Source organism: Phyllobates terribilis, unplaced genomic scaffold, assembly GCF_046119375.1.
Source record: "Phyllobates terribilis strain yellow unplaced genomic scaffold, ASM4611937v1 Scaffold_3__8_contigs__length_932513732, whole genome shotgun sequence".
Lineage (NCBI taxonomy): Eukaryota > Metazoa > Chordata > Amphibia > Anura > Dendrobatidae > Phyllobates > Phyllobates terribilis.
The window spans coordinates 477,687,350-477,712,396 of record NW_027362763.1 but is presented as its reverse complement, the minus strand read 5'-3'; the positions used below and the strand labels follow the sequence as shown (position 1 = coordinate 477,712,396).

At 48.1% G+C, this 25,047-nt stretch overlaps 1 protein-coding gene across 1 annotated transcript in view; it reads left to right on the top strand.

Annotated features, from left to right (window-relative positions):
* The window catches only part of HDAC2 (histone deacetylase 2), a 77,264-nt gene that overhangs the window by 4,685 nt on the left and 47,532 nt on the right, over positions 1-25,047 (top strand). Inside the window, exons 2-3 of the mRNA XM_073675875.1 lie at positions 19,750-19,862; positions 20,099-20,216. Coding sequence (XP_073531976.1) covers positions 19,750-19,862; positions 20,099-20,216 — 231 coding nt within the window. The remainder of the gene's footprint in view (positions 1-19,749; positions 19,863-20,098; positions 20,217-25,047) is intronic.

The window sequence follows — 25,047 nt, the reverse complement described above, 5'->3', positions numbered from 1 at the left end:
CCTGCTGTGCACTGTGTGTGCTCTGTGTGTCCTGCTGTGCACTGTGTGTGCTCTGTGTGTCCTGCTGTGCACTGTGTGTGCTCTGTGTGTCCTGCTGTGCACGGTGTGTGTGTATGTGTCCTGCTGTGCACGGTGTGTGTGTATGTGTCCTGCTGTGCACGGTGTGTGTGTATGTGTCCTGCTGTGCACGGTGTGTGTGTATGTGTCCTGCTGTGCACGGTGTGTGTGTATGTGTCCTGCTGTGCACGGTGTGTGTGTATGTGTCCTGCTGTGCACGGTGTGTGTGTATGTGTCCTGCTGTGCACTGTGTGTGCACTGTGTGTCCTGCTGTGCACTGTGTGTGCACTGTGTGTCCTGCTGTGCACTGTGTGTGCACTGTGTGTCCTGCTGTGCACTGTGTGTGCACTGTGTGTCCTGCTGTGCACTGTGTGTCCTGCTGTGCACTGTGTGTCCTGCTGTGCACTGTGTGTCCTGCTGTGCACTGTGTGTCCTGCTGTGCACTGTGTGTCCTGCTGTGCACTGTGTGTCCTGCTGTGCACTGTGTGTCCTGCTGTGCACTGTGTGTGCACTGTGTGTCCTGCTGTGCACTGTGTGTGCACTGTGTGTCCTGCTGTGCACTGTGTGTGCACTGTGTGTCCTGCTGTGCACTGTGTGTGCACTGTGTGTCCTGCTGTGCACTGTGTGTGCACTGTGTGTCCTGCTGTGCACTGTGTGTGCACTGTGTGTCCTGCTGTGCACTGTGTGTGCACTGTGTGTCCTGCTGTGTGTCCTGCTGTGCACTGTGTGTCCTGCTGTGTGTCCTGCTGTGCACTGTGTGTCCTGCTGTGCACTGTGTGTCCTGCTGTGCACTGTGTGTCCTGCTGTGCACTGTGTGTCCTGCTGTGCACTGTGTGTCCTGCTGTGCACTGTGTGTGCACTGTGTGTCCTGCTGTGCACTGTGTGTGCACTGTGTGTCCTGCTGTGCACTGTGTGTGCACTGTGTGTCCTGCTGTGCACTGTGTGTGCACTGTGTGTCCTGCTGTGCACTGTGTGTGCACTGTGTGTCCTGCTGTGCACTGTGTGTCCTGCTGTGCACTGTGTGTGCACTGTGTGTCCTGCTGTGCACTGTGTGTGCACTGTGTGTCCTGCTGTGCACTGTGTGTGCACTGTGTGTCCTGCTGTGCACTGTGTGTGCACTGTGTGTCCTGCTGTGCACTGTGTGTCCTGCTGTGCACTGTGTGTGCACTGTGTGTCCTGCTGTGCACTGTGTGTGCACTGTGTGTCCTGCTGTGCACTGTGTGTGTCCTGCTGTGCACGGTGTGTGTCCTGCTGTGCACTGTGTGTCCTGCTGTGCACTGTGTGTGCACTGTGTGTCCTGCTGTGCACTGTGTGTCCTGCTGTGCACGGTGTGTGCACTGTGTGTCCTGCTGTGCACTGTGTGTCCTGCTGTGCACTGTGTGTGCTCTGTGTGTCCTGCTGTGCACGGTGTGCACTGTGTGTCCTGCTGTGCACGGTGTGTGTGTGTGTGTCCTGCTGTGCACGGTGTGTGTGTGTGTGTCCTGCTGTGCACGGTGTGTGTGTGTGTGTCCTGCTGTGCACGGTGTGTGTGTATGTGTCCTGCTGTGCACGGTGTGTGTGTATGTGTCCTGCTGTGCACGGTGTGTGTGTATGTGTCCTGCTGTGCACGGTGTGTGTGTATGTGTCCTGCTGTGCACGGTGTGTGTGTGTGTGTGTCCTGCTGTGCACGGTGTGTGTGTGTGTGTCCTGCTGTGCACGGTGTGTGTGTGTGTGTCCTGCTGTGCACGGTGTGTGTGTGTGTGTCCTGCTGTGCACGGTGTGTGTGTGTGTGTCCTGCTGTGCACGGTGTGTGTGTGTGTGTCCTGCTGTGCACGGTGTGTCCTGCTGTGCACGGTGTGTCCTGTGTGTCCTGCTGTGCACGGTGTGTGCACTGTGTGTCCTGCTGTGCACTGTGTGTGCACTGTGTGTCCTGCTGTGCACTGTGTGTGCACTGTGTGTCCTGCTGTGCACTGTGTGTGCACTGTGTGTCCTGCTGTGCACTGTGTGTGCACTGTGTGTCCTGCTGTGCACTGTGTGTGCACTGTGTGTCCTGCTGTGCACTGTGTGTGCACTGTGTGTCCTGCTGTGCACTGTGTGTCCTGCTGTGCACTGTGTGTGCACTGTGTGTCCTGCTGTGCACTGTGTGTCCTGCTGTGCACTGTGTGTGCACTGTGTGTCCTGCTGTGCACTGTGTGTGCACTGTGTGTCCTGCTGTGCACTGTGTGTCCTGCTGTGCACTGTGTGTCCTGCTGTGCACTGTGTGTCCTGCTGTGCACTGTGTGTCCTGCTGTGCACTGTGTGTGCACTGTGTGTCCTGCTGTGCACTGTGTGTGCACTGTGTGTCCTGCTGTGCACTGTGTGTCCTGCTGTGCACTGTGTGTGCACTGTGTGTCCTGCTGTGCACTGTGTGTGCACTGTGTGTCCTGCTGTGCACTGTGTGTGCACTGTGTGTCCTGCTGTGCACTGTGTGTGCACTGTGTGTCCTGCTGTGCACTGTGTGTGCACTGTGTGTCCTGCTGTGCACTGTGTGTGCACTGTGTGTCCTGCTGTGCACTGTGTGTGCACTGTGTGTCCTGCTGTGCACTGTGTGTGCACTGTGTGTCCTGCTGTGCACTGTGTGTCCTGCTGTGCACTGTGTGTCCTGCTGTGCACTGTGTGTCCTGCTGTGCACTGTGTGTCCTGCTGTGCACTGTGTGTCCACTGTGTGTCCTGCGTGTCCTGCTGTGCACTGTGTGTGCACTGTGTGTCCTGCTGTGCACTGTGTGTCCTGCTGTGCACTGTGTGTGCACTGTGTGTCCTGCTGTGCACTGTGTGTGCACTGTGTGTCCTGCTGTGCACTGTGCGTGCACTGTGTGTCCTGCTGTGCACTGTGCGTGCACTGTGTGTCCTGCTGTGCACTGTGCGTGCACTGTGTGTCCTGCTGTGCACTGTGCGTGCACTGTGTGTCCTGCTGTGCACGGTGTGTGCACTGTGTGTCCTGCTGTGCACGGTGCGTGCACTGTGTGTCCTGCTGTGCACGGTGCGTGCACTGTGTGTCCTGCTGTGCACGGTGTGTGCACTGTGTGTCCTGCTGTGCACGGTGTGCACTGTGTGTGTGTCCTGCTGTGCACGGTGTGCACTGTGTGTGTGTCCTGCTGTGCACGGTGTGCACTGTGTGTGTGTCCTGCTGTGCACGGTGTGCACTGTGTGTGTGTCCTGCTGTGCACGGTGTGTGTGTCCTGCTGTGCACGGTGTGTGTGTCCTGCTGTGCACGGTGTGTGTGTCCTGCTGTGCACGGTGTGTGTGTCCTGCTGTGCACGGTGTGTGTGTCCTGCTGTGCACGGTGTGTGTGTCCTGCTGTGCACGGTGTGTGTGTCCTGCTGTGCACGGTGTGTGTGTCCTGCTGTGCACGGTGTGTGTGTCCTGCTGTGCACGGTGTGTGTGTCCTGCTGTGCACGGTGTGTGTGTCCTGCTGTGCACGGTGTGTGTGTCCTGCTGTGCACGGTGTGTGTGTCCTGCTGTGCACGGTGTGTGTGTCCTGCTGTGCACGGTGTGTGTGTCCTGCTGTGCACGGTGTGTGTGTCCTGCTGTGCACTGTGTGTGTGTCCTGCTGTGCACTGTGTGTGTGTCCTGCTGTGCACTGTGTGTGTGTCCTGCTGTGCACTGTGTGTGTGTCCTGCTGTGCACTGTGTGTGTGTCCTGCTGTGCACTGTGTGTGTGTCCTGCTGTGCACTGTGTGTGTGTCCTGCTGTGCACTGTGTGTGTGTCCTGCTGTGCACTGTGTGTGTGTCCTGCTGTGCACTGTGTGTGTGTCCTGCTGTGCACTGTGTGTGTGTCCTGCTGTGCACGGTGTGCGTCCCCTGCTGTGCACGGTGTGCACTGTGTGCGTCCCCTGCTGTGCACGGTGTGCACTGTGTGCGTCCCCTGCTGTGCACGGTGTGCACTGTGTGCGTCCCCTGCTGTGCACGGTGTGCACTGTGTGTGTCCCCTGCTGTGCACTGTGTGTGTCCCCTGCTGTGCACTGTGTGTGTCCCCTGCTGTGCACGGTGTGTGTCCCCTGCTGTGCACGGTGTGTGTCCCCTGCTGTGCACGGTGTGTGTCCCCTGCTGTGCACGGTGTGTGTCCCCTGCTGTGCACGGTGTGTGTCCCCTGCTGTGCACGGTGTGTGTCCCCTGCTGTGCACGGTGTGTGTCCCCTGCTGTGCACGGTGTGTGTCCCCTGCTGTGCACGGTGTGTGTCCCCTGCTGTGCACGGTGTGTGTCCCCTGCTGTGCACGGTGTGTGTCCCCTGCTGTGCACGGTGTGTGTCCCCTGCTGTGCACGGTGTGTGTCCCCTGCTGTGCACGGTGTGTGTCCCCTGCTGTGCACGGTGTGTGTCCCCTGCTGTGCACGGTGTGTGTCCCCTGCTGTGCACGGTGTGTGTCCCCTGCTGTGCACGGTGTGTGTCCCCTGCTGTGCACGGTGTGTGTCCCCTGCTGTGCACGGTGTGTGTCCCCTGCTGTGCACGGTGTGTGTCCCCTGCTGTGCACGGTGTGTGTCCCCTGCTGTGCACGGTGTGTGTCCCCTGCTGTGCACGGTGTGCACTGTGTGTGTCCCCTGCTGTGCACGGTGTGCGTGTGTGTGTGTGTGTGTGTCCTGCTGTGCACGGTGTGTGTGTGTGTGTGTCCTGCTGTGCACGGTGTGTGTGTGTCCTGCTGTGCACTGTGTGTGCACTGTGTCCTGCTGTGCACTGTGTCCTGCTGTGCACTGTGTCCTGCTGTGCACTGTGTGTCCTGCTGTGCACTGTGTGTCCTGCTGTGCACTGTGTGTCCTGCTGTGCACTGTGTGTCCTGCTGTGCACTGTGTGTCCTGCTGTGCACTGTGTGTCCTGCTGTGCACTGTGTGTCCTGCTGTGCACTGTGTGTCCTGCTGTGCACTGTGTGTGCACTGTGTGTCCTGCTGTGCACTGTGTGTGCACTGTGTGTCCTGCTGTGCACTGTGTGTCCTGCTGTGCACTGTGTGTGCACTGTGTGTCCTGCTGTGCACTGTGTGTGCACTGTGTGTCCTGCTGTGCACGGTGTGTGTGTATGTGTCCTGCTGTGCACGGTGTGTGTGTATGTGTCCTGCTGTGCACGGTGTGTGTGTATGTGTCCTGCTGTGCACGGTGTGTGTGTGTGTGTCCTGCTGTGCACGGTGTGTGTGTGTGTGTCCTGCTGTGCACGGTGTGTGTGTGTGTGTCCTGCTGTGCACGGTGTGTGTCCTGCTGTGCACGGTGTGTGTCCTGCTGTGCACGGTGTGTGTCCTGCTGTACACTGTGTGTGTGTCCTGCTGTACACTGTGTGTGTGTCCTGCTGTACACTGTGTGTGTGTCCTGCTGTACACGGTGTGTGTGTCCTGCTGTACACGGTGTGTGTGTCCTGCTGTACACGGTGTGTGTGTCCTGCTGTACACGGTGTGTGTGTCCTGCTGTACACGGTGTGTGTGTCCTGCTGTGCACGGTGTGTGTGTCCTGCTGTGCACGGTGTGTGTGTCCTGCTGTGCACGGTGTGTGTGTCCTGCTGTGCACGGTGTGTGTGTCCTGCTGTGCACGGTGTGTGTGTCCTGCTGTGCACGGTGTGTGTGTCCTGCTGTGCACGGTGTGCACGGTGTGTGTGTCCTGCTGTGCACGGTGTGTGTGTCCTGCTGTGCACGGTGTGCACTGTGTGTGTGTCCTGCTGTGCACGGTGTGCACTGTGTGTGTGTCCTGCTGTGCACGGTGTGCACTGTGTGTGTGTCCTGCTGTGCACGGTGTGCACTGTGTGTGTGTCCTGCTGTGCACGGTGTGCACTGTGTGTGTGTCCTGCTGTGCACGGTGTGCACTGTGTGTGTGTCCTGCTGTGCACGGTGTGCACTGTGTGTGTGTCCTGCTGTGCACGGTGTGCACTGTGTGTGTGTCCTGCTGTGCACGGTGTGCACTGTGTGTGTGTCCTGCTGTGCACGGTGTGCACTGTGTGTGTGTCCTGCTGTGCACGGTGTGCACTGTGTGTGTGTCCTGCTGTGCACGGTGTGCACTGTGTGTGTGTCCTGCTGTGCACGGTGTGCACTGTGTGTGTGTCCTGCTGTGCACGGTGTGCACTGTGTGTGTGTCCTGCTGTGCACGGTGTGTGTCCTGCTGTGCACGGTGTGTGTCCTGCTGTGCACGGTGTGTGTCCTGCTGTGCACGGTGTGTGTCCTGCTGTGCACGGTGTGTGTGTCCTGCTGTGCACGGTGTGTGTGTCCTGCTGTGCACGGTGTGTGTGTCCTGCTGTGCACGGTGTGTGTGTCCTGCTGTGCACGGTGTGTGTGTCCTGCTGTGCACGGTGTGCACTGTGTGTGTGTCCTGCTGTGCACGGTGTGTGTCCTGCTGTGCACGGGGTGTGTGTCCTGCTGTGCACGGGGTGTGTGTCCTGCTGTGCACGGGGTGTGTGTCCTGCTGTGCACGGTGTGTGTGTCCTGCTGTGCACGGTGTGTGTGTCCTGCTGTGCACGGTGTGTGTGTCCTGCTGTGCACGGTGTGTGTGTCCTGCTGTGCACGGTGTGTGTGTCCTGCTGTGCACGGTGTGTGTGTCCTGCTGTGCACGGTGTGTGTGTCCTGCTGTGCACGGTGTGTGTGTCCTGCTGTGCACGGTGTGTGTGTCCTGCTGTGCACGGTGTGTGTGTCCTGCTGTGCACGGTGTGTGTGTCCTGCTGTGCACGGTGTGTGTGTCCTGCTGTGCACGGTGTGTGTGTCCTGCTGTGCACGGTGTGTGTGTCCTGCTGTGCACGGTGTGTGTGTCCTGCTGTGCACGGTGTGTGTGTCCTGCTGTGCACGGTGTGTGTGTCCTGCTGTGCACGGTGTGTGTGTCCTGCTGTGCACGGTGTGTGTGTCCTGCTGTGCACGGTGTGTGTGTGTGTGTGTCCTGCTGTGCACGGTGTGCAGTGTGTGTGTGTCCTGCTGTGCACGGTGTGCAGTGTGTGTGTGTCCTGCTGTGCACGGTGTGCAGTGTGTGTGTGTCCTGCTGTGCACGGTGTGCGTGTGTGTGTGTGTCCTGCTGTGCACGGTGTGCGTGTGTGTGTGTGTCCTGCTGTGCACGGTGTGTGTGTGTGTGTGTCCTGCTGTGCACGGTGTGTGTGTGTGTCCTGCTGTGCACTGTGTGTGTGTGTGTGTCCTGCTGTGCACGGTGTGTGTGTGTGTGTGTCCTGCTGTGCACGGTGTGTGCACGGTGTGTGTGTCCTGCTGTGCACGGTGTGTGTGTCCTGCTGTGCACGGGGTGTGTGTCCTGCTGTGCACGGTGTGTGCACTGTGTGTGTCCTGCTGTGCACGGTGTGTGCACTGTGTGTGTCCTGCTGTGCACGGTGTGTGCACTGTGTGTGTCCTGCTGTGCACGGTGTGTGCACTGTGTGTGTCCTGCTGTGCACTGTGTGTGCACTGTGTGTGTCCTGCTGTGCACTGTGTGTGCACTGTGTGTGTCCTGCTGTGCACTGTGTGTGCACTGTGTGTGTCCTGCTGTGCACTGTGTGTGCACTGTGTGTGTGTCCTGCTGTGCACTGTGTGTGTGTCCTGCTGTGCACTGTGTGTGCACTGTGTGTGTGTCCTGCTGTGCACGGTGTGTGCACTGTGTGTGTGTCCTGCTGTGCACGGTGTGTGCACTGTGTGTGTGTCCTGCTGTGCACGGTGTGTGCACTGTGTGTGTGTCCTGCTGTGCACGGTGTGTGCACTGTGTGTGTGTCCTGCTGTGCACGGTGTGTGCACTGTGTGTGTGTCCTGCTGTGCACTGTGTGTGCACTGTGTGTGTGTCCTGCTGTGCACTGTGTGTGCACTGTGTGTGTGTCCTGCTGTGCACTGTGTGTGCACTGTGTGTGTGTCCTGCTGTGCACTGTGTGTGCACTGTGTGTGTGTCCTGCTGTGCACTGTGTGTGCACTGTGTGTGTGTCCTGCTGTGCACTGTGTGTGTGTCCTGCTGTGCACTGTGTGTGCACTGTGTGTGTGTCCTGCTGTGCACTGTGTGTGCACTGTGTGTGTGTCCTGCTGTGCACTGTGTGTGTGTCCTGCTGTGCACTGTGTGTGCACTGTGTGTGTGTCCTGCTGTGCACTGTGTGTGCACTGTGTGTGTGTCCTGCTGTGCACTGTGTGTGCACTGTGTGTGTGTCCTGCTGTGCACTGTGTGTGTGTCCTGCTGTGCACTGTGTGTGCACTGTGTGTGTGTCCTGCTGTGCACTGTGTGTGCACTGTGTGTGTGTCCTGCTGTGCACTGTGTGTGCACTGTGTGTGTGTCCTGCTGTGCACTGTGTGTGCACTGTGTGTGTGTCCTGCTGTGCACGGTGTGTGTGTGTGCACTGTGTGTCCTGCTGTGCACGGTGTGTGTGTGTGTGTCCTGCTGTGCACGGTGTGTGTGTCCTGCTGTGCACGGTGTGTGTGTCCTGCTGTGCACGGTGTGTGTGGGTGTGTGTGTCCTGCTGTGCACGGTGTGTGTGGGTGTCCTGCTGTGCACGGTGTGTGTGGGTGTCCTGCTGTGCACGGTGTGTGTGGGTGTCCTGCTGTGCACGGTGTGTGTGGGTGTCCTGCTGTGCACGGTGTGTGTGGGTGTCCTGCTGTGCACGGTGTGTGTGGGTGTCCTGCTGTGCACGGTGTGTGTGGGTGTCCTGCTGTGCACGGTGTGTGTGTGTGTGTGGGTGTCCTGCTGTGCACGGTGTGTGTGTCCTGCTGTGCACGGTGTGTGTGTGTGTGTGTCCTGCTGTGCACGGTGTGTGTGTGTGTGTGTCCTGCTGTGCACGGTGTGTGTGTGTGTGTCCTGCTGTGCACGGTGTGTGTGTGTGTCCTGCTGTGCACGGTGTGTGTGTGTGTGTGTGTGTCCTGCTGTGCACGGTGTGTGTGTGTGTCCTGCTGTGCACGGTGTGTGTGTGTGTGTGTCCTGCTGTGCACGGTGTGTGTGTGTCCTGCTGTGCACGGTGTGTGTGTGTGTCCTGCTGTGCACGGTGTGTGTGTGTCCTGCTGTGCACGGTGTGTGTGTGTCCTGCTGTGCACGGTGTGTGTGTGTCCTGCTGTGCACGGTGTGTGTGTGTCCTGCTGTGCACGGTGTGTGTGTGTCCTGCTGTGCACGGTGTGTGTGTGTGTCCTGCTGTGCACGGTGTGTGTGTGTCCTGCTGTGCACGGTGTGTGTGTGTCCTGCTGTGCACGGTGTGTGTGTCCTGCTGTGCACGGTGTGTGTGTCCTGCTGTGCACGGTGTGTGTGTCCTGCTGTGCACGGTGTGTGTGTCCTGCTGTGCACGGTGTGTGTGTCCTGCTGTGCACGGTGTGTGTGTCCTGCTGTGCACGGTGTGTGTGTCCTGCTGTGCACTGGGGGTGTGTGTGTGTGTCCTGCTGTGCACGGTGTGTGTGTGTGTGTGTCCTGCTGTGCACTGGGGGTGTGTGTGTGTGTCCTGCTGTGCACGGTGTGTGTGTGTCCTGCTGTGCACGGTGTGTGTGTGTCCTGCTGTGCACGGTGTGTGTGTGTCCTGCTGTGCACGGTGTGTGTGTGTGTCCTGCTGTGCACGGTGTGTGTGTGTGTCCTGCTGTGCACGGTGTGTGTGTGTCCTGCTGTGCACGGTGTGTGTGTCCTGCTGTGCACGGTGTGTGTGTCCTGCTGTGCACGGTGTGTGTGTCCTGCTGTGCACGGTGTGTGTGTCCTGCTGTGCACGGTGTGTGTGTCCTGCTGTGCACGGTGTGTGTGTCCTGCTGTGCACGGTGTGTGTGTGTGTGTGTCCTGCTGTGCACTGGGGGTGTGTGTGTGTGTCCTGCTGTGCACGGTGTGTGTGTGTGTGTGTCCTGCTGTGCACTGGGGGTGTGTGTGCGTGTCCTGCTGTGCACTGGGGGTGTGTGTTCCTGTCCGTGTGTCCGTCCTGTACAGGTCAGAATAGACATCCAACCACCCTGTATGTACACACACTGTGTACAACAGGAGACAGACACTCGGCAGGAGAAACAGACGTGAGCACACACAATGTGCACGTCAGGAGACACACGCACATAAGGAGACGCAGACATACACACACCGTGCTCAGCAAGAGGCAGATACACATCCACCCACACTCTGTACAAAGCAGGACAGACATCCATCCACATTGTACACACATCCACCCCGTATATACACACACACCCAGCACAGCAGGAGACAAACGCACGCGCACACACAATGTGCACAACAGGAGACACAGATATGTGTGTGTACACACACACACCCACATCGTACACACATACTCTGTACAGAGCACTACAGACATCCATCCACACAGGACAGACGCGCGCACACGCAATGTGCACAGCAGGGGAGACACACACCCCCTGTGCAGAGCAGGACAACCATCCTCCCTGTAAGGAGAATGACACACACACACTCTGCGCACAGCAGGACAGACACACAGTGTACAATGTGTGCCTTACTGTGTACATTGGCATGTATAAGTTTGGGCACCCCTGGTCATAATTACTGTTATTGTGAACAGTTAAAGGGGTATTCCCATCTCCAGGATCCTATTCCAATATGTAGTAGGTATAATAATAATATTAGCAAATATCTCCAATTAGAGATTTAGTATAGTTCTTCTGATTTGCTATGTGACTTTACTCATGTGCAGGCATTGCAGGACCTTAGGTATCCATGGTTCAAAGTGAAAGCTGCATTAAGTGTTCTACACACAGATGAGACAAAAGTGGTACTTTTTACCAGAAATACACAGTCTATTTAGAGGAAAACAACCCTGCATACCAAAACCTTATCCCAACTGTAAAGCATTGTGGAGGGCGTATCATGGCTTGGGGCTACCTTGGAGCTTGGACACTTTGCTATAGTTCACAGAATAATATATTCAAAGTGTATCAAAACATAACTGGAGAATATATAGGCAGTAGTCCATGACCTTAACCTTTTAAAAGCCCCATGATATCCATTGTGGAGCTGGCTCAGGAGCTGTGCGTGCTCCAAATGGGGCACATACTGGCTAAATTAAATAGCCAGCATCTGACTCGAAGACCAGGGTCACACGACCGTAGATTCTCTCATTCTAGAGAATCTGGTTGATTATTCTAATGATACTCTGATCAAACTGATCAGCACTGTGGTTATTAGCACTGCTCCCTTGAATAACATTGGTCTGAGTGCTATCCGATAAAAAATCAGCTAGCACTCGTCTGATGTATATGCTGGTGTGTCCCTGGCCTAACACCTGCGGTTGGAGCTGAGCTACACCTATAGCTGTTAAAGGGAGCAGGTAATTAATGCTGCTCAGACAGCGGGCAACATGAATCTCAGTCTGGCTGCGTGATTGCAGCCAGATATATTATCTGAAACACTTCGGTGTTTAAGAAAAAATATACTTCGTAGATATAACCGAGGACCATAGTTGGAGACCTGACTAGTCTGGCACTGCCACCAGCCAGTGATTCCCAGCGCTGCTGTAAGAGACTGTACATGGGGAGAACCTGATTATTCAGAAAATGTGCAGCCAGGCTGTGATTCATGTTGTCCGTGATTTGGACAGCATATTTCGCCTGTCAGGTTACTATGACGGCTGGACCCTGCTGAAGGCCCTCATTGCTGCTATTTCTGTCCTTTTATGAAGCTCAATCATAAACTGAATTTGAAAGGAAATATAGATTTTCACTATATACTGCAATACCATGGTATTGTAGTATATGGTACGAGCAGTCAAATGATTGCAGGTTAAAAAAAAAATTAGAATTTGAATCTCACCCCCATTTCCTTAATTAAAAAGAGATTTTAAAAATACCCATATATACTATTGCCACGTCTGTAAAAGTCCAATTTACCAAAATATAAAATTAATTACCCTTTAGGAAAACCCCAAAAATAGAAAAAAAAATCGAACCACCAGAATTGTGGTTTTTCAGGCACTGCACCTTCCTAAACAAAGACATTTAATAAAAAGAGATCAAAACATATCTACCCCAAAGTGGCATCAGTAGAGCCGTCAGCTTGGCATCCAAAAACGAGCCCTCCTATATCTCCAGCATTGGAAAAATAAGAACTTAACAGGTCTCTGGGAAAAATGGTGACGTAAAAACAAATTTGGTTTAAGGCTATGTTCCCACGATGCAGAAAAGCTGCATATTTTTTCCCCTTCTTCCTGGCAGGAAAAATGCATGTGGATTTTACTTGGGTTTTTTCTTGCCAGGTAGAAGCGTTTGTCATTAATTTTTGCATGCATTTCTGCATGCGGGTTATCAAGCGCTTTTCCAAGTGATTTTAGCATCACTTGGAAAGTGCTTGACAACTTGGTCACACTATATAAATCCATGCAACCGGCATATATAGTGTGACCAAGTTAGTTAAAGAAAAGAATAAAAATGGTAAAAAATAAACATTATACTTACCTTCCGATGTTCCCCGGTGTTTTCTCCACTCCGTCCGGTCTCCATGGTGTGAAAGGACCTGCGATGACGTCATTGAGTCATGTGCAAAGTCACACGACCACCGACATCAGCGGTCGCGTGACCTGTCACATGACTAAATGACGTCATGGCAGGTCCTCACACCACCGCGACTCATACAACAGACCAGACGCATCGCTGAGGAGACCGGGGGCCATCGGAAGGTAAATATAATCTTTATTTTTTATTTTAAATTCTTTTTTTAACAGGTTCTACGGTACCCAGGTCTTGAGGAGAGTCTCCTCTTCTCCAAACCCGGGTACGATCCTCACATAGAAACGCATATTATCCGTGTGTGCAAATGTGCTGACACGGATAATATGCGTTTCAATGCAAGTCAATGGTGGCAATTACTCTGCGTGTCCGCAAAATTAATGGACATGCTGCGTATTTTTCCGCAATGATAATCCGCAGCGGAAATTTCCGCAGCATGTGCACAGTACATGCAGATTATCATTGGGGACCATGGGGCATGTATTACCAAGCGTTTTTTAAGCTTTTTCGCTGCAGAAATTCCGTGGCAAAAATGCTTGAAAAACGCATAGTGGGCACGCAGCCTAAGACAAACTTCTGAATATTTTTTCACCGTTTAAGGGGGTCTTCTAGTCTAGATGCCCGATTTTTATGCTATTTTTTGCATTTATTGTTTTTTTGGGTGGAAAAAGTGTAAGGATTTTTGCTTTAGGGTTTTTTACAGTATAATTACACATGTTTGAAGTATGCTTACAAATTTATATATCATGAATAGTATAAATAAGCACTGTAAAAATGCAGTGAAGTGGGCAAGGAAAAATAAACTGTGGTGAATGGTGGCCACGATTCTGGCTGTTATACTTGTCTGAAACAAAGAGATTCTTAATAACTATGATTGTCGCGGTCTCCGGTAGCAGAATTTTTAAAAAAAAAATCGTGAAAATTTTAAAAAAAATGGCATGCTGAAAATTGAGTATCAATTTTTGGCACAATTAGAGGCCTGTCAAAACTACAAAAAATAAAAGATTTCGACTTGATTCTTGTACAGGACATGAGCACTTACTGAAAATCTGTGCACAAGCCCACCTCAATTGACCAATTGGTTCTACAGATATCGTGGCCTCCGATGTTGGTAAAAAAAAAATTGGAGAAAAATGTTTTAAAGTTTATCGTGCTGATTACACGGAGACACATTTACTTATAATCAATCAGCTATTCCAGGACCATAGAGTGCTCCTTCCTCGTGCTCATAAAATTCCTACAGGGCTGTTCTTTTCTGCAGTGAGATCCTATTCCTCGAACGGAGTCAGGCGAGCGCCGCTCCGAGCGACTTAAATGAGCCTTATACCGAATGTGCACGTACATTTCCGCTTAATGTCCAGTATTTATCCCCATCACGTCCATTACTTTAAGAATTGACATAAATCTCTCGTTAAAGATAATTATTGCCAAAAACATAGCTATGTTCACAATCTTTGCACTAGAGTAAAGATATTTCGGATCAAAAGTCCAAATGAGTGAGTTGAGCGATTTGTTGTAGTTTTGCATTTCTGCTTCAACACAACATTCCAGCAAATCATCCGATGACAGCTCTTCCTAAATTGGCTTTATTACCTTCAATGCCTTCGGAGTAAGAGGTGGTTTATTGTGATGAGAGGTTGCAAGTGTAGCCTCATTTCCTTGGCATGCCAGAGTCGATATGTCACTCTCCACAAAGGGAAACGTTACCCTTTAGGCTATGTTCCAACATGTTGTGTTTTTCAGTGTATTTTGCTGCAGATTTTAATGCAAAGTTTCAGCTGCGTTTTGCAGTACCATCAAAGTCTATAAGAAACTAGAATTTTCTGTTCCCACACCTTGTGGGTTTTTTTTTTTTGCTGCGGATTTTGTGCCTTGGTTGTGTTCTTGGAAAATAGAGCATTTAGTGTTAATAGGAAGTAATGGGTGGTGAAAAAAAACGCACCAATTATTTCAGTGTTTTTGATGGCAAAACAGAATGGGGTTCTTTTTTTCACAGAACTTTATGTACATGCATAAATAGAGAAATAAGGAAGCAAAACCTGCAGATTTGACAAAGCGGTTTTCCTGCCAGAGATCAGTTTTGCTGCAGATTTCTGACTGGAAAAAACACATGTGGGAACAGAGCCTAAGACTTCATCTTGATACGGTTTCGTATTTAAAATTCCACCAAACATTTTGATCTCCATGTGTCCAATATACAGTACTTTTCGTAAAGAACTCTGTGCTTCTCCTGTGATCTCAAAAACATTTTGGTGATAGCATCGATCACCGCACTGCCTTCGTGATTTATGGAGCACATTCCTTTGTGTGTTTCATACCATTCATTGTATTTTTCAGTATTGTCGTCCTTTTTTTTTTTTTTTTGTTTGTTCCACACCCTACGCTCTTGATGCAACCTACTTTAACCACTGCATCGGCTACTTTTTTCGAAAATTTTTCATTCGAGTAGACACACCAAATAAGGCCATGGTCAGTATTTGTAAGCCAAAATCAGGAGTGGAACAATCAGAGGAAAAGTATAATAGAAACACGTCACCACTTCTGTATTTATCACCCACTCCTGGTTTTATCTTACAAATACTGAGGTCAAATACTGACCAGATACTGAATGTGTAGACGTAGCCTAAAGATGAGAATCCTCTTTTTTTTTTCTTCAACTGCTTGCGTTAAAATGCAATTGTACACTGCAGATGCTGCTATATATGTTTTCAAGGCAAACTTACCCTAATAAGTGTTTATAGCCATGCCACGACGCATGTCCATCAAGGCGCAAAAGGCTTTCTTGTCCAACACTTAAAAGTCGAAAAATAAACACAATGCGACGGTTGATTTCAAATGCCTTGTCAATAATTGGCGAGTAATCGACGTAAAATATCGTTACAAAACATCGCCACGACTCCAACTCCCTCATACAGGGCTCATGTTTAAGTGATAAATTTACTGTAGCACAGATTAATCTCAGCTAAAAGTCTAGACCCTTAGATCAGGAATAGGACAGACATTTATAGGACATTTCATAACTTTCCCAAATTCTTATGAAAAAATATTCCCCACAAACTGCATTGAACTACTGTACCCAATTTATTGTATATTTTAGGAGTCCATTTTATACAGACTCCACCGAAATGGGCTCCGACTCCACAGCCCTGGTTACAGCAGCACTTGACCTTAATTTGAAATCCTACACCTCGATGTGTCGCCTGAGAGAATTTTCCATTCTTTTTGCAAGTTTTGCAAATTACTAGTGATGCAATTGTCGAAAACACTATGAGAAAATTCAGAATTCAGTAACAAAATTATCTTGAAACGAGCAGCTTAATATTTTTCAAAGTTTTTAAGTTTTTTTGCCGACGTGCTCGCAAACTGAATCCTGTTCACGCATTTGTTGGTTACTTTAAAATTTCAGTTTTTTAGAACAATATGCACAGGCTCGACCCTTTTTTATCCATTTCCACAAATTTTTTTAAACTTCTAAAATTCACAAATAACTTTGTTAGCGTCCACTCGCCTCGACGCTCAACATAGATCGCCTATAGCCACCTATAGGTTTCAGCATTGAAGCTGCTGAGGTAAAGTGAAAGCTGAGCTCTGATTGGTTGCAATGGACAACTAGAACAGTCTGACTGAGGCAGCTTTCATAACGGAGATTTGAGATGCTTCGGGACACACATTTTCTGCTATATATATATATATATATATATATATATATATATATATTGTTTCACCTATTAGATCTCTGATCAGTGTGAAGTGATGACGAAGAGTTATAATACTAAGCACTGTTATTTTAAATGCCCCCCCAAAAAAACAACGTTCTATTGGGCAAGTTCATACAAAAGCTAAGAAGGCATACGCGCACATAAGGCTGACAGAAATCTCCATGGTGCGCTGAGCGGTCCTATAACTTAATATTGCTTATCGAGCTAAGTCGTTTTGCAGATGTGTTCTTCCCACTAAATTACATGAAAAATATGAAAAAAAATGTTTTTTTTTTTTTTTTTCCAATCTGCTAGACTAGAAGACCCCCCTTAAATAAAAGAAAAAAATCCTTGCAAAGTTAGTATTGTCCTAAAACTACTGTCCTGGAGAATCACATTTTCCTTTCATTTTTGCTGCACAATAAAAAACGTAAAAGCAAAACCCAAAAAACTGTCAGAATTGTATTTTTAACCATTTCATCCCACTTGGATTCCCCCCACCCCCCCCCACCTGATTTCCAGTTTGTTATATGGTAAAATGAATGGCTGTTGACAGAAAAAAATACAAATTTATTGCTCTTGGAAGAATGGGAGGGAAAAAAATGAAAGCGCAAAAATGAAAAAGTTAAAAGGTTAAGCTGAAAACATGTTGGGTGATGTAACAAGACAAATTACCCCAAAACACACAGGTAAATCAACTACAGAAGAGTTGGAAAAGATGATTTGTGTTTTGTAATGGCCATGCCACAGTCCTTTCCTTGCCTGTGCAGGGAAGACATTCCAGAAATCTTGTGAGACAGAAACCCATTTGTAAAGAAGAATGTGCTAAAATTCTTTGTTACTGTTGGGCAGATTTTATTTGCAGCAATATTTTCTTACATTTTAAGTGTTCAGTTTTTCTCCCTGCTCAGTGGATATTTACTCAGAGTGCTTAATAAAAGATGTGAACAGTACAACACCTTTGGCCTGGTTCCTCTGCCTTCTGCTTGTGATGGGTTTCTTCATGCCTACTCTTACAAGCACAGGAGATTCTGCAAACAGCCTTTACACATAATATAGACCATCTTAATAACTGCAGCTAGTCATTGTGTGGATACTCCTACTATACCAGTGCTCTTTATATAAAGCATCAATTCTGTCTTCAGCTGCATGGAGGACATAACAAGAATAGGGTGGAGTTCGATTAGGAAGAGTTGGACTGTGAGCTCTCTGGAAGGACTTGATAGCCAATGATGTTAGTCTGTAATTAACAGGAAATCAGTGACTATACTGATGGTCAGACTGACACAGCTGCCCTTAAGGAAAGGTTCAGTAGTATGGTTGTAAGTGAGATTAAATAAGTTACACCCCCTAGAATATTGCTTGTAAGTAACCATTGCATGTGCAAGGGTAGGATGGGAAAAATGGAAGGGAAATGAGAATTGCTCACTTTTACTTTCTTTTTAAATGTTATGATCGCACGACTGTGGTTTCACATCAGTCAAGGCATCCACATCAAATCTGCAGTATCCCGCTAGGAGATGTACTACTGGTGTGTCGTCTTTCCATGCAGGAGGGGAGGATTTTGCACAAAGGATCATTTGAGTTTGATGAATGAAATCGGTGTTGTGCATTGAGGTGGTGTAAGTTTTGTATTCTTTTTTCCTGTGACATCGTTGCTGTTGGCAGTTACTTGTTGGTGGTAAGACATTTTTATGCAGTACAGTGTGTAACTATCATTTTAGATAGCAAGCTCTTGAGCTTTGTTTACACTGTTTACCATCCAAATGGAGTCTGACGTACACTTGCATATCACTCGCACTATAATTTTAGATTATTTATAACTACTCCTCTTCGTTTAATTGAATATATCCAGCTCGAGTTGCAAAATCTTATCCAGTCCAAGTTCTGCAGTAAATTTTGGTAGCTATCTCCATTTGGGACATTTATCACATTTCCACAAGCTATACCATAACGGCCTAGAACATGGGTGAGAGTCTGAAATATCTAAAAGTCCCATCAGGAGGACATAGAAAGAGCTGAGTACTTTACTACTTCCACAAAGGAGAAAATGGCATTCTTGCAAGACCTACTCTCCTCTGTAGTTTTGGGGTACTTGCTATAAGGCTATGTGGTGCATATTTTTTCCGCTTCTCCCTGGCAGGAAAAACGCATGTGGATTTTACATGCGTTTTTCCCGCCAAGTAGAAGCATTTGTCATTTCTGCATGCGGGTTATCAAGCGCTTTTCCAAGTGATTTTAGTATCACTTGGAAAATGCTTGACAACTTGGTCACACTATATAAATCCATGCAATCGGCATGGATTTATAGTAGTGTGACCAAGTTAGTTAAAAAAAAAGAATAAGAATCGTAAAAAAATAATAAAAAAAAAGATTATACTCACCTTCCGATGTCCTCCCTGTGTTTTCTCTGCTCCGTCTGGTGTCTTGGGCAGCTCGCGGTGGTGTGAAGGACCTGCGGTGACGTCATTGAGTCATGTGACAGGTCACATGACTCACTGACTTCATGGCAGGTCCTTCACAACACCGCGACCCATACAGCAGACCAGACGGAGCAGAGAAAACACCGGGAGGACATCGGAAGGTAAGTATAATCTTTATTTTTTATTTTAAATTCTTTTTACAGGTACCATGGTACCCAGGTCTGGATGAGAGTCTTCTCTCCTCCAGACTTGGGTACCATCCGCACATTGAATCGTGTGATATCCGCATGTGCAGATGCAGTGATGCGGATGTCACGCGGTCCAATGCAAGTCAATGGCGGCGATTATGCTGCATTTCCGCAAAATTAATTGACATGCTGCGTATTTTTCCGCAATGGTAATCCGCAGCGGAAATTTCCGCAGCATGTGCTCAGCACATGCGGATTATCATTGGGGACCGTGGGGCACGTATTACCAAGCGCTTTTTAAGCGTTTTCGCTGCGGAAATTCAGTGGAAAAAATGCTTGAAAAACGCATAGTGGGCACACAGCCTAAATGTCTAAGACATCAGTTCAAGGCCAGACCATCTATTCCTTTTCCTGACCATGCACATTTTCATGTTTTGTTTTGTTTTTTGTTGTTATTTTTTCATTCTTTGGGCGATATCTGTAAGAAAATAAAGGAAATATGTGTCTGTTTTACAGGGGGGTTATTTTGACTTGGATGGGGCTAGTAGCAGCAATTTGAAGCCAAATTTGCTTTGCCTTACTGAGGACAGGGCGAATCCCTGTATTGCGCATACCCTGTTAGTAGCACATCAAAGAGTGCCTACTGAGGTCTGTGCTTCAACCACGCTGGCATGAGATTTACAGCTCTCATGCCTCGTCATCCACATCCATCAAGGCAGGAGGAGGCAGCAGACAAAGACTTGTAATGCCCATTGGACTGACCATGCAAACTGGCATGCAGTGCAAGAGAGTTATAAAATGTATTTTTTGGATATGCAGGGTGAGGTGGGAGCTTATATACAGATTGCTGGACTGCTGTATAAGAGGAGTTAGAAGTGGTGGCTTCAGTTTATATTGAGAAATCATGCATTGGGGGCTATCTATGCATGGACATGTCCCATGTGATATATTGGCATGGATGTAGTTGGTGAATGAGCTATGTATTAGATAATTCCAAGACAAAAATGTTACACTTTTTTTTTTTCTTTAGGCGACATTGGTAATTACTACTATGGACAAGGCCACCCAATGAAGCCTCATCGAATACGAATGACTCACAATTTGCTTCTGAACTATGGACTGTACAGAAAGATGGAAATATATGTGAGTGTATGAAAATATTCTGTGTTGTTGCCTTTAGATCAGTACTTTATAATCGGATACATGGGCTTTCCCCGATTCCTACCGACTTGGGAAAGAAAGGTACAAAGTATTTAGCATGGTTGGAAGCTTCCCTTTTTTTCTGTAGAATATTTGCATGCACACCACCCTGTAATGACACATGAATGTACGTACTCTTCTTGCTTTTGTGGCTTATTTTATCCTGTTCTCTCCCTTAGCGCCCTCACAAGGCAACTGCTGAAGAGATGACAAAGTATCACAGCGATGAATACATTAAATTTCTACGATCTATAAGACCAGACAACATGTCGGAGTACAGTAAACAAATGCAGAGATGTAAGTCATCCTATCCTTTTCCTCTGTGTTGTCATAAGGACCTTGTCTCTACAGGAAAAATACAAAAGCTATTCTAAGCAAAATTGCAAAGATACATTAGGCTCTCTGTTGTAATTGTGTCACTTTGTCTGCAGCCAATCTCAATTACTAAAAGTTTATCTCAATGCCAAGAATCAATTGTAAATAAATATAGTATACTTGTAGATAGCCTGTCTACATATTGCTAATCCTTTTGCATTGCAGCTACTTATCCACTTACACTGTAACTTTTGGGCACATAAATACTTCTACATATAAAATGTATAGCCATGCTCCCGAAAATTGTGGCATTGGGAATAATAGTTGTAATGCAATGGGATCAAATTGTGAAATGCATTTGTCTTCAGCCAACTGTAGTCTGATACCCTTAAATAAAATCCCGAGTGACCAATTGCCTCCAGAAGTCACATAAATAGTAAATCGAGTCACCTGTGTGTAACTTATTCTCAGTATAACTACAGCTGCTCTGTGAAGGCCTCAGAGGTTTGTTTGAGAACATTAGGGATCAAATAGCATTATGAAAACCAAGGAACGCACCAGACAGGTCAGGATGAAGTTGTGGAGAAGAGTAAACAGTTAGGTTAAAAAAATAAAAATAGCCCAAGCTCTGAACAGCTTATGAAGCACTGTTCAATCCATCATCCAAAAATGAAAGGAGTATGGCACAGCTGCAAACCTAACAAGACATGGCCTTCCACCTACACTGACATACCAAGCAAGGAAAACACTAATTGGAGAAGTAGTCAAGAGGCCCATGATCATTGGAGGAGCTACAGAGATCCACAGCTCACATGGAAGAATCTGTCCACAGGACAACAATTAGTCATATACTCAACAAATCTGTTTTTTATGGAAGGGTGGCAAGAAGAAAGCATTTTTTGAAAACACAGCTAGCATGTGGAAGAAGGTGCTCTGGTCAGATGAGAACAAAGTAGAATGTTTTGGGCTAAATGCAATATGCTATATGTGGCGGAAAAGGAACCCTACACATCACCTTGATAACACCATCCCACTGTCAAGCATGGTGGTGGCAGAATCATTCTGTTGGAATGCTTTCTTCCTCAGTGACAGGGAAGATGGATGGAGCTAAATACAGGGCATTCCTTGAGGAAAAGAAGCTGCAAAAGGCTTAGGACTGGAGCGTAGGTTCACCTTTCAGCAGGACAACGACCCTAAATATACTGCCAGATCTACAATGGAATGGTTTAGATCAAAGCATGTTCGTGTGTTTGAATGTCACAGACCAGATCTAAATCCCAATCAGACATGAGGTAAGACATGAAAATTGCGGTTCACACACGCTCTCCATCCAATCTCATTGAGCTAGAGCTGGTCTGCAAAGAAGAATAGTAAAACATTTCCACCTCTAGATGTGCAAAGCTGGTAGAGACATATCTCAAAAGACTTGCAACAGTGATTGCAGAAAAAAGTAGTCCTACAAAGTATTGACTTAGGGTGGCTGAATACAAATGCACATCACAATTTTCAGATTTATATTTTTTAAATATTTAGAAAAGCATGCATTATTTCCTTTACACTTCACAAATATCTGCTACTTTGTGTTGGTATATTACATAACATCCCAATAAAATACATTTATGTTTGTGGGTGTAACAGGAATAAAATGTGGAAAAGTTGATGGGGTATGAATACTTTTTCAAGGCACTGTATATTTGTAAATCCTTAAGGTTGAAGGCAGTCAAAAGTACATTGCGTTCATCGGCAAATAATGAAATTCTACTCTGTATGAACTCTACGAGGTCATTAATGAGTGTGATAAATAGAAGATGGTCTAATACTGACCCCTGTGATACCCCACTGTTAACTGTAACACAATCCAAGCGTGATCGATTTAGAACGACCTTCTGTCACTGAGCTGTTGTTAACCCAATTAGGGTATGGGCACACATTGAGTATTTGTAGCACCCTGAGGATTCGGCTGCTACAGGGGTATTGCACCTCAGCCAGAGGTGTGATATTCCACTCCCGGGTAAGGATGGAGTGTGGAACTGAGCTCAGTTAGCTGCATGCACTACACACATCCCATTTCCGGAGGACAGACCAATGGTACTCCCACTTAATAATGTGCAGGTACGACCGAGTCTGTCCTTGGCTGGAGTGGGAGGGGGGGTGGTACATCCCAGTAGTGTAGGGGCAGATAGGGGGAGCAGCCTGGGTAAAGTTAGGAGCTCATTGGGTGCTGGTCACCTGAGCTCACACATAGAGGGAGTATATAAGGTGGGAACCATCTTAGATCAGGGTCAGTCTGTGAGAAGTCAGTCAGTCAGTAAGTCTTTGCAGAGGAGTGGAAGAGAGCAGAGGAGCAGAGCAGCCCCAGAGCCAAGAGTGAGAGAGGAGTTTGAAAGACCCAGAGGGGGAGAAAGAAGGAACTCTGAGAGCCCAAATTAAATCAAAGGGTGAAGAGTTGGCAACAGGGTACCGGATCCCAAGCTGGCAGAGGCTACAGCACACCTTAGCCATGAACCGGAGGCCGTGGGCAGAATCTGCCACGGCCACCCACTATATCCACCCGGAAGGCAGACCACGCATAGGGTCAGGGAACCCAGAGACAAGGGTTCGCCAACAAGAGGCCCGAGGGAGCCGGACATAGGTGGATCCCTGGTGGGGAAGGCCAGAGACGAGGACAGGACAGAAAGGGAGCTCAGAATCACGCTCCAGAACTACTTGGGGGTTGGCCGAGTCCAGGACCTGGTGGACGCAGCGCGGCTCGGGTGGTCACTCAAGGCCGGAGTGACCGGTACAAGAACAGCAGTAAGTAAAGAACCCTGAACTGCACAACCCGACTCTGACTCTCATTACCATCTTCCCTGCACCTCCACAACCACCATCCTCTGCACCTGACCCCCTGAGGCTATACCCCTCCCGTTGGGGGTTATACTACCTAAGCTGCACAAACACCATCAGCCTCAGCGGACCCTGCTGCAGCGGCGGCCGAAGTGACCGCAATTCAACGGGTGGCGTAGTCGACATAAAGAACTTTAGTAACATCAGTAAGGACTGCCACACACTGAGCTTGACACCCTGGGCACGGACCGGGTCACAGCCACTCGGAGACTACAACCCCCATCTGATCCGGCTCCGGGTATCCCCAACAACACTGGCCCAGGGGGCGCGTCATATTTGCAGCCAATTTTTCTGCACCAAAAAAGAGTCTTGTCAGGAAAAAAGCTGCGTAAAATATGCTCATTTTTTTCGTATTCATTTGAATGGGTTAAGAACACTGAAAAAAACTGAAATGCTGCAAATTTTAAAAAATGGACCACTGCTGGAAATACGCAAGCAACTCTCATTGGTCTTGCGAGTACTGTAAAACACTGCAGGTTTTTTTGTGGTAAAAATGCAATGTGTGAACAATCCCTTACACATATTTTTCTGTAGTCCATATATATTAGATCAGCCTGGTCCAAAACAAATCAGTATGAACTCCAGGCTGTTTTATTTGCACTACATTGTAGCAATGTATCTGGACAGGGGAGAGATTTGATGTATTGATATTTTGAATACAATTGTAGCAAACTCAGGTGTAGACAGGGCCTTTTAATCACCTAAAAATATCTAAACTTTGATAATTTTTTATTCAAATTTGGCAGGCACTTTAATTGCCTGCTGATAGGCAGTAAACCCCTGAATAGCGCGAAGCCCAGAAGACAGGAATGTACTCCACTCTGGTGTGTACGATGAGATTGGAGCTGTATACCCGTGTCTGCTGTGCTTTGCGTTGTTCAGGGGATTATTGAGAGATCGGTGGGGATATCAGAACTGATTAGCAAGCACATTTAAGAATCCATATTTAAATTTTAGTTACTCTTTAAGTAAGTGACTATTTTGGGCTCCAAGAGCCATAAATTAGTTTACATTGTTATGGCATATGAGGGCTTGTGATATATATTTTTTGAGAGAGATAAGTTGTTTTTTTTAACTGCACAATTTGTAGCATAATGTATTTAAAAAGTTGTATTAATTTTGTGGAATTCTGTATGCCATAGCTGTTTTATCTATCTATTTATGGAGCTGTGTTAAAGGATTATTTATTTTTTGTTCACAATCTGTAACTTTTATATGTTCCATTTTGGGTATCATAAACCTTCTTGGTAATCCTTTAACAAAGAAGCTCTCCCATCAAAGTTTTTATCTTCTTAAGAGATTGCAATTATCATATTATATAGCACTGTGTTCTTACAATTGCTCATTGTGCCCGTCTACCCAGTCAATTCTTCTCTTTTCTTTGCTCTGTGTAGAAACAGGAAGTCTCTTTTCTCTGGAAAAATCATTCCCCTTTTCATCTCCTGATCCAGCTGCTCCTCGCCCTGCCAAGGACTCTTGCAGTGACTCTTGACTGGTACAGGATAAAGAGACCTCCTGTTTCTACATAGAGCTTAGAAGGATTCAGCGAGTCAGTTTTTAATCACGTGATATCATAGACCTAATGGAAACAGAAGAATTAACTAGGTAGAAAGACAAAATGAGCAATTGTAAGTACACAGTGCTATATAATATGATTGCAATATATTAAAGAAGAACTCCCATCAAAGTTTTTATCTTCTTAATATATTGCAATCATCATATTATACAGCACTGTGTACTTATAATTGCTCATTTTGTTTTTCTACCCAGTTAATTCTTCTCTTTTCTGTGCTCTGTGTAGAAACAGGAAGTCTCTTGTTCCTACATTTATCATTCCCCTCTTCACCTCCTCACCCAGCTGCTCCTCCCCCTGCCAGGGACTTTTGCAGTGACTCATGGCTTGTGCAAAGAAAATTGACTTGCTGTT